The sequence below is a fragment of the Delphinus delphis genome, chromosome 7, assembly GCF_949987515.2.
Source record: "Delphinus delphis chromosome 7, mDelDel1.2, whole genome shotgun sequence".
Lineage (NCBI taxonomy): Eukaryota > Metazoa > Chordata > Mammalia > Artiodactyla > Delphinidae > Delphinus > Delphinus delphis.
In genome coordinates, this window is record NC_082689.1 from 6,736,668 (window position 1) to 6,751,865 (window position 15,198).

At 41.2% G+C, this 15,198-nt stretch overlaps 1 protein-coding gene across 7 annotated transcripts in view; it reads left to right on the forward strand.

The window, feature by feature from the left end:
- The first annotated feature begins 458 nt into the window (after nucleotides 1-458).
- The window catches only part of USP40 (ubiquitin specific peptidase 40), a 90,084-nt gene continuing 75,344 nt past the window's right edge, over nucleotides 459-15,198 (forward strand). For 3 of the 7 annotated variants that reach the window (XM_060015896.1, XM_069540827.1, XM_069540828.1), the window contains exons 1-7: nucleotides 459-534; nucleotides 1,609-1,826; nucleotides 4,390-4,457; nucleotides 6,747-6,860; nucleotides 9,497-9,661; nucleotides 11,377-11,523; nucleotides 14,592-14,735. In XM_060015896.1, the coding sequence (XP_059871879.1) occupies nucleotides 1,628-1,826; nucleotides 4,390-4,457; nucleotides 6,747-6,860; nucleotides 9,497-9,661; nucleotides 11,377-11,523; nucleotides 14,592-14,735 (837 nt within the window). In that variant the 5' untranslated portion in view covers nucleotides 459-534; nucleotides 1,609-1,627. Of the gene's footprint in view, nucleotides 535-1,547; nucleotides 1,827-4,389; nucleotides 4,458-6,746; nucleotides 6,861-9,496; nucleotides 9,662-11,376; nucleotides 11,524-14,591; nucleotides 14,736-15,198 lie in introns of those variants that run through there. The other 4 variants (XM_069540829.1, XM_060015897.2, XM_060015900.1 and 1 more) reach the window with 4 other exon arrangements.

The window sequence follows — 15,198 nt, forward strand, 5'->3', positions numbered from 1 at the left end:
TACTGAGCCTGCGCGTCTGGAGCCTGTGCTCCGCAACGAGAGAGACGGTGATAGTGAGAGGCCCGCGCATCGCGATGAAGAGTGGCCCCCGCTTGCCACAACTAGAGAAGGCCCTCGCACAGAAAGGAAGACCCAACACAGCCATAAATAAATCAAAACTGTCAACAAGTAAAAATAAATAAACACTATAAAAAAAATAAACTTTAAAAAGTGAACGAATGAGTGGTCGGCTCACCGAGCGGACTCGCGAACCCGCCAGCAGACAAGGAAGCGAGCACTGTCCACCCAACACGACTCCCGCATTCTCAGGCCCAAAGAACTACATTGCCCATAAAGCCCCGCGCCGCGGGCCGGCGCTACCCCGCCGGGCATCCTGGGAGACGTAGTCCGTGCGTTCCATAAATCGCTCACGCGCGGTGCCGCGGGATGGCTGCTGACGTCAATATGGCTGCTGACGTCAATATGGCGGTCCCCGGTAGCGGCGCGTTCTTTCGCTTCGAGTTTTGGCCGGGGCGGGGGTCTGGGCTTTAGGCAGTAAGTGGGGCCTGCGACCGGGGATTTCGGGAGGGATGAGAGGGGCCGAGGCGAGAGGCTGCCCGGGCCGGCCCCGGGTTGCGGCGTCCTCCTGGTGTGGGGCTGCGGTCCCCCGCCTCGGGGACCTCTGCCTCCTCGCGCCCCTGGGCCCGGTGGCTTGGAGGGCTTGAGGGCCTAGTCTGAACGTGGAGCGGAGGAGACCGGAATCTAGACCACGCGTGCGAGGCCACACTTTCAAGTTCCATTTTTTGTGCTTTTCTTCTGAGGAACGGGTTGAAAAGGCAAATAATTGCGTTTCAGCGTTTCCTATCCCTTAGGAACTGTGCTAGGCGCTTGGCCTTTCTCGTCTCCAGGTGACCCTCCTCCACACTCGATATGAGACCTTGAGCGGATACTTTAGACCCCAGGAGCTAATGTTGGGATCACCGGATGGATACATGTTGTAAAGCCCTCGAGGCTCCATTATTTAAATGGCAGTGTTTTTTCCCCAGTGAATCTCCACCCGGCTGTCCGGCTTCGGGGCCATGTACTAAACTACTATAAAGATTAATTTGTTCCGTTTAACTTATTTAAGTGTCATGATCTGGTGCAAGGAGTTTGAGAAGCAGAGATTTTAGGAAGTGATTCATGGTCCCTAGGCCATTGTCAACGCTCAGAATCTAGCTTTGGCTCTACCTCCTCAGCAGATTAGGTGTATTGATGGGTTTTCTTTCTTTTTTCACTAGTGATACCAATATGCCTTTTTAAAAACAGCTGTCATTTATTGTGGGCTAAACCCTGTACCCTAAATGCCTTTCTTTCATTATGTTATTTGATTGTTTAAATGACCCTGCGTGACAGTTGGTATCGCATTTTACTTATAAGAACGTGGGTTAAGTAACCTGCCCACGGTCGCACAGGTAGTGTGGAGCAGGGATGAAAAAATTCAGGTCTTGCTGCCTCCAAAGCCCGAACTACTGTCTGTACTTTCTAAAGAGTGACTTAAAATGGAGACTCCCAAGTATAAAAGGGAGATGTGGGGAAGTTTTGTTTTAAAAATAAAAACGTTTATATAACATGTTATATATTTTTAAGGGTAGTGTTTAGTTTCACAATGTTTGGTGACCTGTTTGAAGAGGATTATTCCAGTGTGTCAAATGATCATTATGGAAAAGGGAAGAAATTAAAGACCAAAGCTTTGGAGCCACCTGCGCCTAGAGAATTCACCAATTTAAGTGGAATCAGAAATCAGGGTGGAACCTGTTACCTCAATTCCCTCCTTCAGACTCTTCATTTCACACCTGAATTCAGAGGTATGCTATGTTACATGCACTTGGCTGGTAATACGTATCCTCGTATCCACTTGTAATTAGTTATGCAGAATCACAAGTGTATTCGACAGTGTGTGTTAATTGTTGCTAATGAGGGACACAAATTGGTAATTCTGCAGAGGAATGTGAAGCTTAAATTATGAATATTTTCTGTGTGATCACAATGATGTTCAGTAACAAGATAAAAAAAATAAGGCAATGTATTTCTTTTCTAATTCCTATCATTTAAAGTACAACATAGACAATTTTGTCATGAGTGCCAGCCTTCATTATTGTACACCATTTGTATTTTTGAGTTTCTCAAAGTAATAAACACGTAAACCAGAGTTACTCAGTACAGTTATATGCTTCCTTTTGGAGTGGGGAGGGGTTGTCACATTATTCATACAGTCCACAATCGTTTATCTGAAGTTCTGAAATCTGGAAAACTCTGACAGCCTGACCTAATAATCTGAACTTGTTTGGCCTGAGAGCCTGACCTGCTGTGAGACTGTTTATAGTCTTAATTATCTCACTTGGGTGAGCAGTCATACATTTGTCACAGGAATATTAAGTCCTTGACTAATAGATATTGTTTGTCCCAGACTCTGCTGGGGATGTAATGTTAACATATTGGACCCTTTCTTCATATTACCTTTCTAAAATCTGGAAATTCTGAATTCCAGAGATCCAAGGTGTTAGATAAGGGACTGTGTATAAGGAACAGAAACCCACTCAAAGTAGCTCAATTAAAAGGGAGGTTTACTGTAAGAATATAGGGGAATCTCCTAGAAACCGCCTACAGGAAGCCACCCTGACCTCCTTGGACCCTTGATTTCTTGACCCTATTTTTCTCTACATGTTTGTCCCATTCCTCCTCTGCAAACTAGCTTCCTCCACAAGGGTCTTAGTCTCTGTGTTCCCTTGATTTCAGTGTGAAGATTCCTCTGCCTTCACATGGCCCTGATTGGGGGCCCCCAGCTACGAAGCTCCATGACTGTAGCTCAGCTCCCCACTATGTCTCCATATTCTGAGGACAGACAACCTGGCTCATCCTGTATCCAGTATCTCATCCCCCTTCCCACCACTACCAAATTTAGCAAAGTTTTGTGACATTTTCTGTTGCTTCTAAGCTTACAGAGACTTCCTGCCTCCAGAGATTTAGTGTATAATTACCGTTATCCCCTTCCCAGGGCCATTCTAATGGGTCGAAGTGCATGTGGATTTGAGTGTTGCCTCTTGTCTGTGACTCCATCCACTCCATAAAAATATCCCCCCAGTGCCTTCAGTAGTTCCACCGTTAGAAATTTGGAGCATGAATAAGCGGGTTCCTAGGGAGGTTAAGTTTTTCCCAAGTTTTAGTATAATTGAAGTTCAAGGGCAACTTAAAGTAGAAAAGTAGCCTTAAGAAGAGGGTGAGGAAGGCGACTGTTGGGGACGGCAGGCAGGTCAGGAGAGCGCCGCTAAGAAGAAAGGGCTCAGAGCCCCGGGCCCCCGGGCAAAGTGGGTGGCCGGCCAAGCCCATGGGCTGACACCTTAGTGTGACTCGCACACTCCTAGTAAGGCGTAGCGCAGATCCTGAAGCTTATTGAAGAAGGCGTACACTTTGGAAAGGGTAAGGACTGGCGGAGAACTGAGGGGAAATTTTGGGAACTTTTTGGAATCATGTTTTAAGGAATAGGACTAGATTCGGTTCCACTGTACTCCCAGATCAGTGCAGCTGGGAGGAGTGGGAGACGATTGCGGAAGTCTTTGTATGGTTTTTGTGCTTTAGCCTTTACGTTTGTAACCTGCATGTAGTGTTTTTCCCAGTTCCTGCCGGGAGCTCAGGAGGAATATTACATAACAGTAATCACTAAGGCAGCAGTGGTTTTCAGTGCAAGGCAACACCCGTCCCATCCCTCCTCTCCCCGGAGTATATCAGAGTCTCCTAGTAGGTGTTCCTATCTGTTTGAATACAGACTTCCCAAAAGATTCAGATACGCCCCACTGGGTGGCGTACCCAGACATTGAATTATAAACAAATTCCGGAGACCGGCACTGGGTTGCCAACGTCTTTTTCCAGGTAAGGTCACCACCATCTGTTATTACCCTCAATGCAGAAAAGATATTTTCATACCAAAATGGGAAGGGCGTTATCTCAGAGTTAAAGGTGCTCCTTCTTGTGAAAGAATGGTTGGAAGTCTCACGTGTGGCTTGTGAACAAACACACGTGACACTATTCTATATTGTGTATTTCCTAGTGTTCCTCATGTGGCTTTTGGGACCCACTGCCGTAGGCAATAGGAAACCACCAAAGATTTCTGATGTTATGGTTTTTATATGTATAATTTTCCTTTTACAGCTCTCCCTTATTGAAACCTTAGCTTCCCACTTTCTAATAGGGTCAGTGGTTAAAAATAACATTACCAGAAAGCAAGATGGGTAGGCTGAGGGTGTAAATATTGTCAAGTCATATTTCTGAATCTTTAACTGATTTCTACTTACTGGTGGCCTTGGCTTTCTAAAACAATTTTCAAAAATGAGATAATGTCATTTACATCTGTGATTCTACTTTTTTGTTTAGAAGCTTTATTTTCTCTTGGCCCGGAAGAGCTTGGTTCGTTAGAGGATAAGGATAAACCTGACGCAAAGGTATTAAAATCTTTGATTCACAGGGGTTTTTTGGAGTACTGAGGAAATGTTTTAAGGAAAGAATTAAGTTGCTTATTCGTAGGAATCAATAATTTTATTAATTACCAAATATGATCTTTATTTTCAGAAAGTGTCTTGGCCTGTACCTTACTGTTAAGGGAACTGCCCTTCCAACAGAGAATTACTTATGCAGATGCAATGCTGCTGCTGCTTTTTAGACATACCTCTCTCTGCATTAAGGAGATACTCACGAGTTGTCCGCACTATCGCGCCAGAAAGTCCGCTTAATGCACTTACTTGTAGCAACAACAAAAAATAAGGGGCCAGTCTTCTTTCAGTTTGGTATTCTGGAAGTAAACTGAGTGAGGGATTGGTTTACTGTAAGTGCGTATCTAATCACGTTTCTCCCTTGCTTAAACATCATTCAGAACTTTATCACCCTCAGACTAAAATCTGTACTTTTTTTTTTTTTTTGGCCATGCCGTGCGGCGTGCAGGATCTCAGTTCCCCGACTAGGGGTCAAACTCACGCCCCCCAGCAGTGGAAGCGCTGAGTCTTAACCACAGGACCTCCAGGAAAGTCCCATAAAATCTGTACTTCTTTTTTTTAATACATTTTTTAATACATTTATTTATTTACTTTTGGCTACGTTGGGTCTTTGTTGCTGCACGCGGGCTTTCTCTAGTTGCGACGAGCGGGGGCTGCTCCTTGTTGCGGTGCGCAGGCTTCTCATTGTGGCTTCTCTTGTTGTAGAGCACAGGCTCTAGGTGTGCGGGCTTCAGTAGTTGTGGCTCGTGGGCTCAGTAGTTGTGGCTCACAGGCTCTAGAGCACAGGCTCAGTAGTTGTGGCGCACGGGCTTAGCTGCTCCACAGCATGTGGGATCTTCCCGGACCAGGGATCGAACCCGTGTCCCCTGCACTGGCAGGCAGATTCTCAACCACTGTGCCACCAGGGAAACCCTGTACTTTTTTTTTTTTAATAAATTTATTTATTCATTTATTTATTTTTGGCTGCCTTGGGTCTTTGTTGCTGAGCACAGGCTTCTCATTGTGGTGGCTTCTCTTGTTGCAGAGCACAGACTCTAGGCACGTGGGCTTCAGTAGTTGTGGCACATGGGCTCAGTAGGTGTGGCTCGTGGGCTCTAGAGCGCTGGCTCAGCAGTTGTGGTGCATGGCTTAGTTGCTCTGCGGCATGGGAGATCCTCCCGGACCAGGGCTTGAACCCGTGTCCCCTGCATTGGCAGGCAGATTCTTTTTTTTTTAATAAATTTATTTATTTATTTATGTATGTCTGAGTTGGGTCTTTGTTGCTGCGTGCAGGGTTTATCTCTAGTTGCTGCGAGTGGGGGCTACTCTTTGTTGCAGTGCGAAGGCTTTTCATTGCGGTGGCTGCTCTTGTTGCGGAGCATGGGCTCTAGGCGTGTAGGTGTGCCAGCTTCAGTAGTTGCAGCACACAGGTTCAGTAGTTGTGGCTCATGGTCTCTAGAGTGCAGGCTCAGTAGTTGTGGTGCACGGGCTTAGCTGCTATGCGGCATGTGGGATCTTCCCAGACCAGGGCTTGAACCCGTGTCCCCTGAATTGGCAGGCAGATTCTTAACCACTGCGCCACCAGGGAAGTCCAGCCCTGTACTTCTTAATAAGAGTCTTTCATGATCCAGCCCAGCGCTTCTCAAACTCCCTGTGTGGCAAAGAGCCCGTTATTTTTATGCACAGTCTGTTGCAGATCAGACTTTCATTGGATATAATAAAAATGCTGTGGCAATGCAAAATTGCCATAAAGTTTTCTAAAGGCTTGTTCTTACTTTAGATATTTAAGTCCAGTCTTCAGATCAGGCTCCAGGCAGCCTTCTCAGGGCCCTGGCCCACAGCACACAGGCAGGAATGGGCGTGGCGCCAGCAGGAAGAAAGCAATGGAGGGTGCAGCCAGCCCTGTGAGATACTTGTGACTGGAAAATTCCTCATAGGGAGTATGTCTGTAACTGAGGTATTTTGGAGAAAGGATGAACTATTAGAGACTTGAATTACTGTCATTCTCTAATTAATTGGGTGGTTTATTAGGGCCTGTTTGGGTTTTAATACTGATCTGTTATGTCAATATAGCTAAGAATTGTATTGAATTAAAATTTTCAAAGAAAAATGAATCTTCATTCACCCTTCACAATATTTATAAATTTTCTCCTGAGTGAATTAAATGAACTAGGAGGTAGGAGAAAATTAGTATGCAGTTCTTTTAAAAAGGCCCAGCCAACATTTAAAAGATATTTAGAAATGCATTTTTTTCTCATTCAGGTCCGAATCATACCTTTGCAGTTACAGCGGTTGTTTGCACAGCTTCTGCTCTTAGACCAGGAAGCTGCGTCCACCACAGACCTCACTGACAGCTTTGGGTGGACCAGTGATGAGGTACGAAGGTCAGCTTCTCCAGGGAAAAGTTACCAGCAGTAAAGACTGAACGCTGGCTTCATAATGTTATCTAACTTCTCCTTTAATTTTGTCTTACGGTCTCAAGATATTGTTTAAATATTTACTTCTAATATTAGATAATTACAAACCAGTAAAACATTTTTAGACACTTGGCTGTATCCAGGATTTTATGAATGAGCGTGATTTGGGGTTGGGGGAAGAGGGTTGAAGATACAGGGAGAAGAAGTATAAGAGCTGGTTTTTATAATTTCTACCATTTGTGTAGTCTAGTTGAGATATACCACCTGTTACATTAATGGAAATTGCCATTTTTATAGCAAACTGCTTATCAACTAAAAAAGCTGACTGGCAGTAGTTGTCTGCCTTTTTGGCGTGCTTGTGTGCTTGAATCTTGGTGTTCCAATTTGAACATTTGCTTCAAGCAAAACAGTGAAACCATTCTCGGCAGGTCTTTTCATTTTCACTGTCCTGCCTGTCTCCTGACTGTCTTCATTTGCTTCCTGTATCCTACTGTGTGTGGACTTCCTCTTTTTTTGTTTCAGTTCCTAAAAAGTATTTCACTATATACAAACACTAAACATTTGTCAGCACTAAGATGTGTGTTGTCGATATTGATGAGCTGTTAGCTGTATAAAATCAAAACTAGGTCTGCGGTTTTTTATGGAATAGATGTATTCTTTTATGGAATAGATGCAGAGATGAAGGTATGGGAGACTGTCACAGAATTTAAAGAGACAGTGATCAGAATAAGGGTATGTTGCCTTCAAACATAAACTATAAACTCTTGTCTTTTAACCAGAAACACTCATTAACTAGATGATGCCATGTGGTTAGAGAGGTGGGGCTTGGGCTTGACAGTACAATGGGGTGTAATACATTCCCTAAAGAGTGTGTGTTGAGTTTCTGGTGTAGGGCAGGTGCTTAGGGCTAATTCCCTTTTTCTTTCCTTGTTTTAAAAAAACCTGCTTTACTGAGATATAATTCTTATGCCCTAAGCTTCCCTCTTTTAAAGGGTACAATTCAGTGGGTTTTTTTAGTATATTCACAGAGTTGTACAAGCATCACTACAGTCAATTTTAGAACATTTTCACCACCCCAAAAAGAAGCCCCATACCTATTACCAGTCACCCACGCCCTGCATGCCCTTTCCCGAGTCCCTGGCCACCACTAATCTCTCTCTCTGTGGATTTGCCTATTCTGGACACTGCACAAAAATGGTATTGTGTAATATGTGGACTTTTGTAACTAGCTTCTTTCACTTAAAGTAATGTTTTCAAAGTTCATTCATGTCGTAGTATGTATCAGCACTTCATTCCTTTTTATTGCCAGATAGTCTTCTGTTGGATGGGTATGCCACGGTGGTTTGTGTTTCTTTTTAACCTAGTCATCAGTTGATGGATTTCCCTTTGTTTTTGATAATGAGCTTCCTCTCAATTGCTGGCTTCATACTTCTTAGAAAACTGAAAACTTTATTGATTGATTGATTGATTTCTAAATAAAATCATGTAGTAAACCCTCTAGGACTGGACCTGCAGTGGTAGAGAGGGTCTCTGAGGCACCTTTGCCGAATTTAGGATTGTTCAGAAACAGATCTTGAAACTTCCACAAGTTTTCTGTCCCATCAGAACCAGTGGTATTGGAGAAATTTATATCATCTAGTGTCTTGTGTGTTAAAGACTAAGAAAAAGATCCCGAGTCCCACATGTTACTCCAGCTTCCATCTACTTTATCAGCTTCTCTTCACAAGACACTTATCTTCAAAGTCATCGTCCCTCACTGCCTCTACTTCTGTGCCTTCCATTTGCTCTCTGCCCGCTTCCTACCTGCTTGTCCAAGTCCCTCCTGGCACCCTCATGCCAGGTCCAGGAGACACTGCTCGTCTCTCCACAGCCCTCAGTAGTAGCGCCCACCACCCCTCCGCTGTTCCCGTGACCTCGCTCTCCTGGTTCTCCCCTTCCCGGCTCTTCCTCGGGTTCCTGTGCTGGTTCTTTCTTGTTTTCTCCACTTCTAAGTGTTGGTGTGCCCCTTGGCTTTGGGTTTATAAGTGGTTCTTTGGGAGTAGTTCAGCCTATTCACATACAGTTGCATGATTCATAGATTGAAGCAGGTTCCGTCAGAATTTTTCTCAGTAGCACTGTGTTAGTCTTCCTTTAGTTGGTCTATATATCAAAGCAGTAAATTCTAGTTCTTTTCAAATGCTGATAATTCAGAGTGTTTATCAGTCCCTCTGAGCTGAGATTCTGCTGTGCACACACTGTCGGCTCTTAGAGACTGCTCTGTGCCTGTGTGTTCCTTCCTCCCCGCTCCCCTCTGTGGCACGGCCATGCGTATGGTGTCGCACAAAATAAATGCACTTCCCTGTTTTCAAGTGAATTGAGTTATATGTACACACTGAACACCGTCTGTTTATATTTTCATTTTGTAGTAAAAGTAAAAATAGGTGGTGATCTCTTACCCTGCTCTCAGCTTGTTTAGCATAGTCATCCTTACCTTTGATGGAGGCTTACCTTTGGATTTCTAGATAAGTCTTGTGTTTTTAAACTAATATCACTTTACAAATCTGTTTTTAAAAATCTGAAGCACAAAATTACATTTAAAAGTTACCTGTTTTATAGGAAATGAGGCAACATGATGTACAGGAACTGAATCGAATTCTCTTTAGTGCTTTGGAAACTTCTTTAGTTGGGACCTCCGGCCATGACCTCATCAATCGTCTATATCACGGAACCATTGTTAACCAGATTGTTTGTAAAGAATGTAAGAATGTCAGTGAAAAGCAGGTGAATATGCAAGAGTATTTTAGTAATAAGTTAAATCATAAATTATAATTCATGCAATTAAATCTGATCTATAGCACATGAGGATTAATGTGTTTATTACTAGAAATAACTTTATCAGTTTTTTTCTTGTACTCTAGCTACACCCAGATTATAAGTTTATAATCCAGATTTTTCCATGTAAACTGAAAGAAGTAGATATCTTAAGATGTAGCTTTAATCTTTTATTTAGTACTCTAATATTTAGAAAGTAGATTTGGGGGGTGTTTACAAGTAGGGACCAGTGACCTTATGAGAAAAGCCAATATCATCATGGTTGGTGGTTGGAATATTATAAAGAAAGTTACTTAGAGAAGTAATAAAAGTGGAGAATACTGAGGAATGTTTAAATTGACAAATCTGTAATTAAATATTGGATTTAGTTTATTGATACTCCTCAGAAAGTTCATTTGTATGTGTGTGCTTAGGTTTAAATATTATTTATATAAAGCTATTATAATCCTGTTTAAACTAGTGTAACCTTCCATTCTTTGTCATAACAGAGATTGCCTATTTCATCTAATTGGAAATTTGCTCATATAAATATAATAATCACTACTTGCACTACAAATCTTATATAGCAAATGATTTCATCACCGAACAGTTGTCCTTTAATAAAAATATTATTTTATGGCAAGAGTTATAGAAAGTTTCTGTATTTGACTATATGAGTAAAATAATTAAATGCCATTTTCTAAATGTTGCATTAATTGCTGTTTTAGAATATATATGTATATATATATTTCTATTTTTTATGAAAGTGTTGGGCATAAAAAAGACTTTTTGGCCCTTATTGCCTGTGCTAATAGAAGGTTTGGCCAGCCTGGTTTGGAAATATTAAGATGTTGTATGTCTTTGGATTACTGTATGATTGACCAGTATAATGTAATGATTCACAAAGTCATTTCAAAACATAACATATATGAAGGCATGTTATAAACTACAGACATTAACTTTTCACATATTTATATTATAGATCATATATGAATGTTATTGCTTTAGGTTTCCACCTTGAACTAATTAATTAGTGCTATTATTTTATAATCCCCATAATCCCTTAAGGTAATGCTGTTGCTCAGACATGCACACAAAATTATAAATGTGCTTTATTTAAACTTGTCAAATTGTAACTGTTTATTACTAGAAATATAATTCAAATGTACTTCTAGTAGAATTGGTAGACTCGCATTTTGCAAAATGCACTCTTAATTTTCGTAAAAATACCTTTGTATCCTGGCTCAAAATAATTTTTTTCTTAAACCAGCCCTAGCAGAAGGGGAGGAAGAAGAGTTTACATTAGAGAGTCCAACCCTGGCCTTGCCATGCCAGCCTAGAGACTAAGACAGCACTAATAACCCTGTACATATACTCTTCTCAATTCGTGTTTTAAATGGTTTGTCTTATTTCCTGATAAAATAGGTTTCGTTGTATCTATAGTGAACTCGTAAACTGGTTCCTGATATATTTTAAGCTAAGTTATAGTTTGGTTTAGAAAGAATAATTTATTGTTATGAATTTCACAGTATCTAATCAGGAGATCTATACCTTCATATATAGAAAAAATATATGTGTTTTAGAAAAAAAAAATCTGTTTCTTCCCAGTGTATGTATGAATTGGTGATGTGTTTGTGAGCCTCTGTGGAATTGTTTTTTCAATGTTATATTCATGTGTATTTCAGGAAGACTTCTTAGATCTCACAGTAGCGGTCAGAAATGTATCAGGTTTGGAAGATGCACTCTGGAACATGTATGTGGAAGAGGAAGTTTTTGACTACGACAACTTGTACCACTGTGGGACTTGTGACAGGCTGGTGAAAGCAGCAAAGGTAAAGATAGATCCCTGCCTTTTCTAAGGGTGCCTGCGCAGTGTTTGGTAGCAGGAGGGTCCGTCGAGGGAAGTCAACTTGTAGGAAGTGTCTTGAAGATATACATGAAGCTCTTAATTAGTACTAAGGATTGAAAAGACATTTATATTATATGTGTGTGTCTGTGTGTGTGTGTGTGTATGTATTTTAATTTTTTACAGTAAAGAATTTTTTTTAAGCTTTCAACCCAGCAGTTCTCTCAGCTTCTTTTTCTCACAGGAAAAAATTATCTGTACCTCAGTGTTTCTTAAATAAACCTTTTTTTTTTGCAAGTTACCATTATGAAGAAGGCAATATATTTTTATTTCTGCCAGCCAGGAAGCTTGTTGAGCTTTCCTTTTCTTGATCTACCACTGCACAAATGGCTTTCTTTATTTTCACATTTGCAGTTATTTTACTGTATTGATGTGTGTATATTTCCTCCCTGACTAGCAAACCCAATATGGCCTTTCCTCCTCCCCCAGCTGGAAGTACGTATCTTGTTAATTACAGGGCTTGACAGAGCGTGCCAGGGTTTCTCTTTGTACAACAGAGCAAAATACAGGAAAAAAGCAGGACAAAATTTAAGCAAGTGATTTCTTTTGCAACATGGCATCAACTCAGCTGCTGTTATTATCTGCAGTAGGAACTCTTTCACTGCTGGCAGATGATACGACAGGCTGTTCATTAGCGTGATAACCTTGAACTCAATTGAACCAGTGGTTATTGAGCCCTGACTTAAAGAAATACCACTAAAGATGTATCTTTGCAGTTACTCTGTTAAGACAAAGTGTTAGCACTATTCCTAGAGCTGACGATATTGAATTTTCCAACAAAGAAAATGAGGGTTGATTTAGATAGCACACAACATTGATTTGGATCCTGGAGATCATAGGTGAAAATGTAATTGAAAACAGTAAACCCCATGCCTGTAGCTTTCACAGTAGGATTTGAAACCAGGGTGAATTTTATATTGTTTAATGTTTATTTCCATCTAGCCTTTGCCCCTTTATGAAAACGAAAGAAAGGTTTATTTTTTGCTTATTTATTTTGTATTTCCTCTTTAGTGTTACAACTACAACCTAATAAAATAAATATAAAATTCAGAGGATGAAGCATCTTGGAAAGACACTTAAACACATTCTTAGTTTTTGGTTGACCTTAATTTGCACATTAGTAAAATAAGAACCTTTTGTTAAACAAAAGCAATTCTTGTATGCACCTTTTCTGTCATTGGTTTAATTCTTTTTCAGTGGAAATGTTTTGATCTTGATACTTTAAAAATTGCCTTCTAGTTGCGTTAGATTTATTGCATTCTAAGGTTAGGCTTGGTTGCATTACCTAAATTAATGCAGATCATCTTGTTCTGAGCAGTCTTTCTTTCCTCAGCCACATTATAGTTGATTTACTCACTTTTTTTAGATTTTTTTTTTTTTTGAGCTAGTTTGAAAATCTGCCATGTTGTTAGGTTGCTGTATATTCATCTAACTTTTCTTTTCACCCACTAGGTTTGTAGAATTGTTTAAAATATATTTTTAGGAATGTTAGATGTTTATGATTATGGATAATTTTAAATATGGGGAAGGATTCTTTTTGCCTCCTCACATGCCTTTAGTGCAAGGGGCTTGGGAAAAGCTGATGCCTTTTAAATAAAAAGTAGCTCAGTTTAGTGTTTTGTTTTAAAGCAAGGCATTAAAACAAAAAATATCTTATTATCTGCTTTGAAGAACTGTAAAACCCGTCAATGGATCTCGACATTTGAAGAGCTACAGTCCTTTTGAAAGTCTATGAAAGCTGTGTCTCTTCTCCCCAGAAAAATACATATACACATACAATTTTCATATAATTTCAACAGTTCAGATCCATTGAAACGCGTCCCCAGGTCACAGGTTAAGAGCTCCGGTTCTTCAGTAAATAAGAACTGTGTGTTTGCTAGGTAAAGTAGACACAGCGACCTAGGGGGAAAGTGAAAGGTGAAAAGGCCAGGGCTCGGGCAGGAAAGAAGCACTATTAGAGGGGCTTCCCTGGTGGCGCAGTGGTTAAGAATCCACCTGACAACGCAGGGGACACGGGTTCGAGCCCTGGGCCGGGAAGATTCCACATGCCGTGGAACAGCTAAGCCCGTGCAGCACAACTACTGAGCCTGTGCTCTAGAGCCTGCGAGCCACAACTACTGAGCCCATGTGCCACAACTACTGAAGCCGGTGCTCCTAGAGCCCGTGCTCCGCAGCAAGAGAAGCCACTGCAGTGAGAAGCCCGTGCACCGCAACGAAGAGTAGCCCCCACTTGCTGCAACTAGAGAAAGCCCACGTGCAGCATCGAAGACCCAATACAGCCAAAAGTAAATAAATTAATTAATTAAATTAAAGAAAAAAAGAAGCAGCACTGTTTGGACTTCCCTGGTGGCACAGTGGTTGAGAATCCGCCTGCAAATGCAGGGGACACGGGTTCAAGCCCTGGTCCAGGAAGATCCCACATGCCGTGGAGCAACTAAGCCTGTGCGCCACAACTACTGAGCCTGCGCTCTAGAGCCCGCGTGCCACAACTACTGAAGCCCGTGTGCCTAGAGCCCAAGCTCTGCAACAAGAGGAGCCACTGCAATCATAAGCCCACGCTCCACAACGAAGAGTAGCCCCCACTCATCGCAACTAGAGAAAGCCTGCGTGCAGCAACGAAGACCCAACAACGAAGACCCAATGCAGCCAAAAATAAATAAACTAATTAATTAATTAATTATTTTTTAAAAAAGGCACTGTTAAAGGGGGAGCACCCTCATCAGATAGCTTTGTTAGGATAGTGACATTAAAATATACAAATGGGTTGTGAATATTTAGTTGTAGGTATAAGTGAGTGATGTCACCTTTAGCCCCATAAAAATAGATGAGTTTATATGAAGAGCTATATTGAGTCCATGGTGATTAGTTTATGTGACTTAAGGACATATTTCTCTTAAAACTGTGTCATAGGTCACTTTTTTATATCTTAAGAAACATTATGTATTCTTCTATATGATTCAGCTTTTAAAAACTAAAAATTTTTTCTTTTGACAGTCGGCCAAATTGCGTAAGCTGCCTCCCTTTCTTACTTTTTCATTATTAAGATTTAATTTTGATTTTGTGAAGTGTGAACGATACAAGGAAACAAGCTGTTATACGTTCCCTCTCCGGATCAATCTCAAGCCATTTTGTGAACAGGTTTGAACTATTTTGTATTGAAATTCTTTCTTTTACCCTCTCAAGATTGAATCTTTTATTGACCTGATTTACAGTTGGCTTAGTGCAGAATCTCTCAGCCTTGGCACTGTTAACATTTAGAGTTGGATAATCCTCTGTTGTGGTGGGATGTGCCCTGTATTGTAGGATATTAAGCAGCATCCCTGGCCTCTACCTACTAGATGACGGTAGCATCTCCCGCTTCTGCCCCCAGTAGTCACAAAAATGTCTTCAGACTTTGCCAAATGTCCGTGTCTCCAGCGGGGAGGGAAGGTGGGTAAAATTGCTCCCGGCTGAGAACCACTAGTTTATTACAGTTCTTTTGAATTTCCAAAGTATGGATTTGTTCCCAGTTCTTTTTACTAAACTCTCCTTGAAAAAACTTTGAAATGAAAATTTAAGAACAGAATTAGAAATGACCCTGCGTTAGGAACAATTATCATTC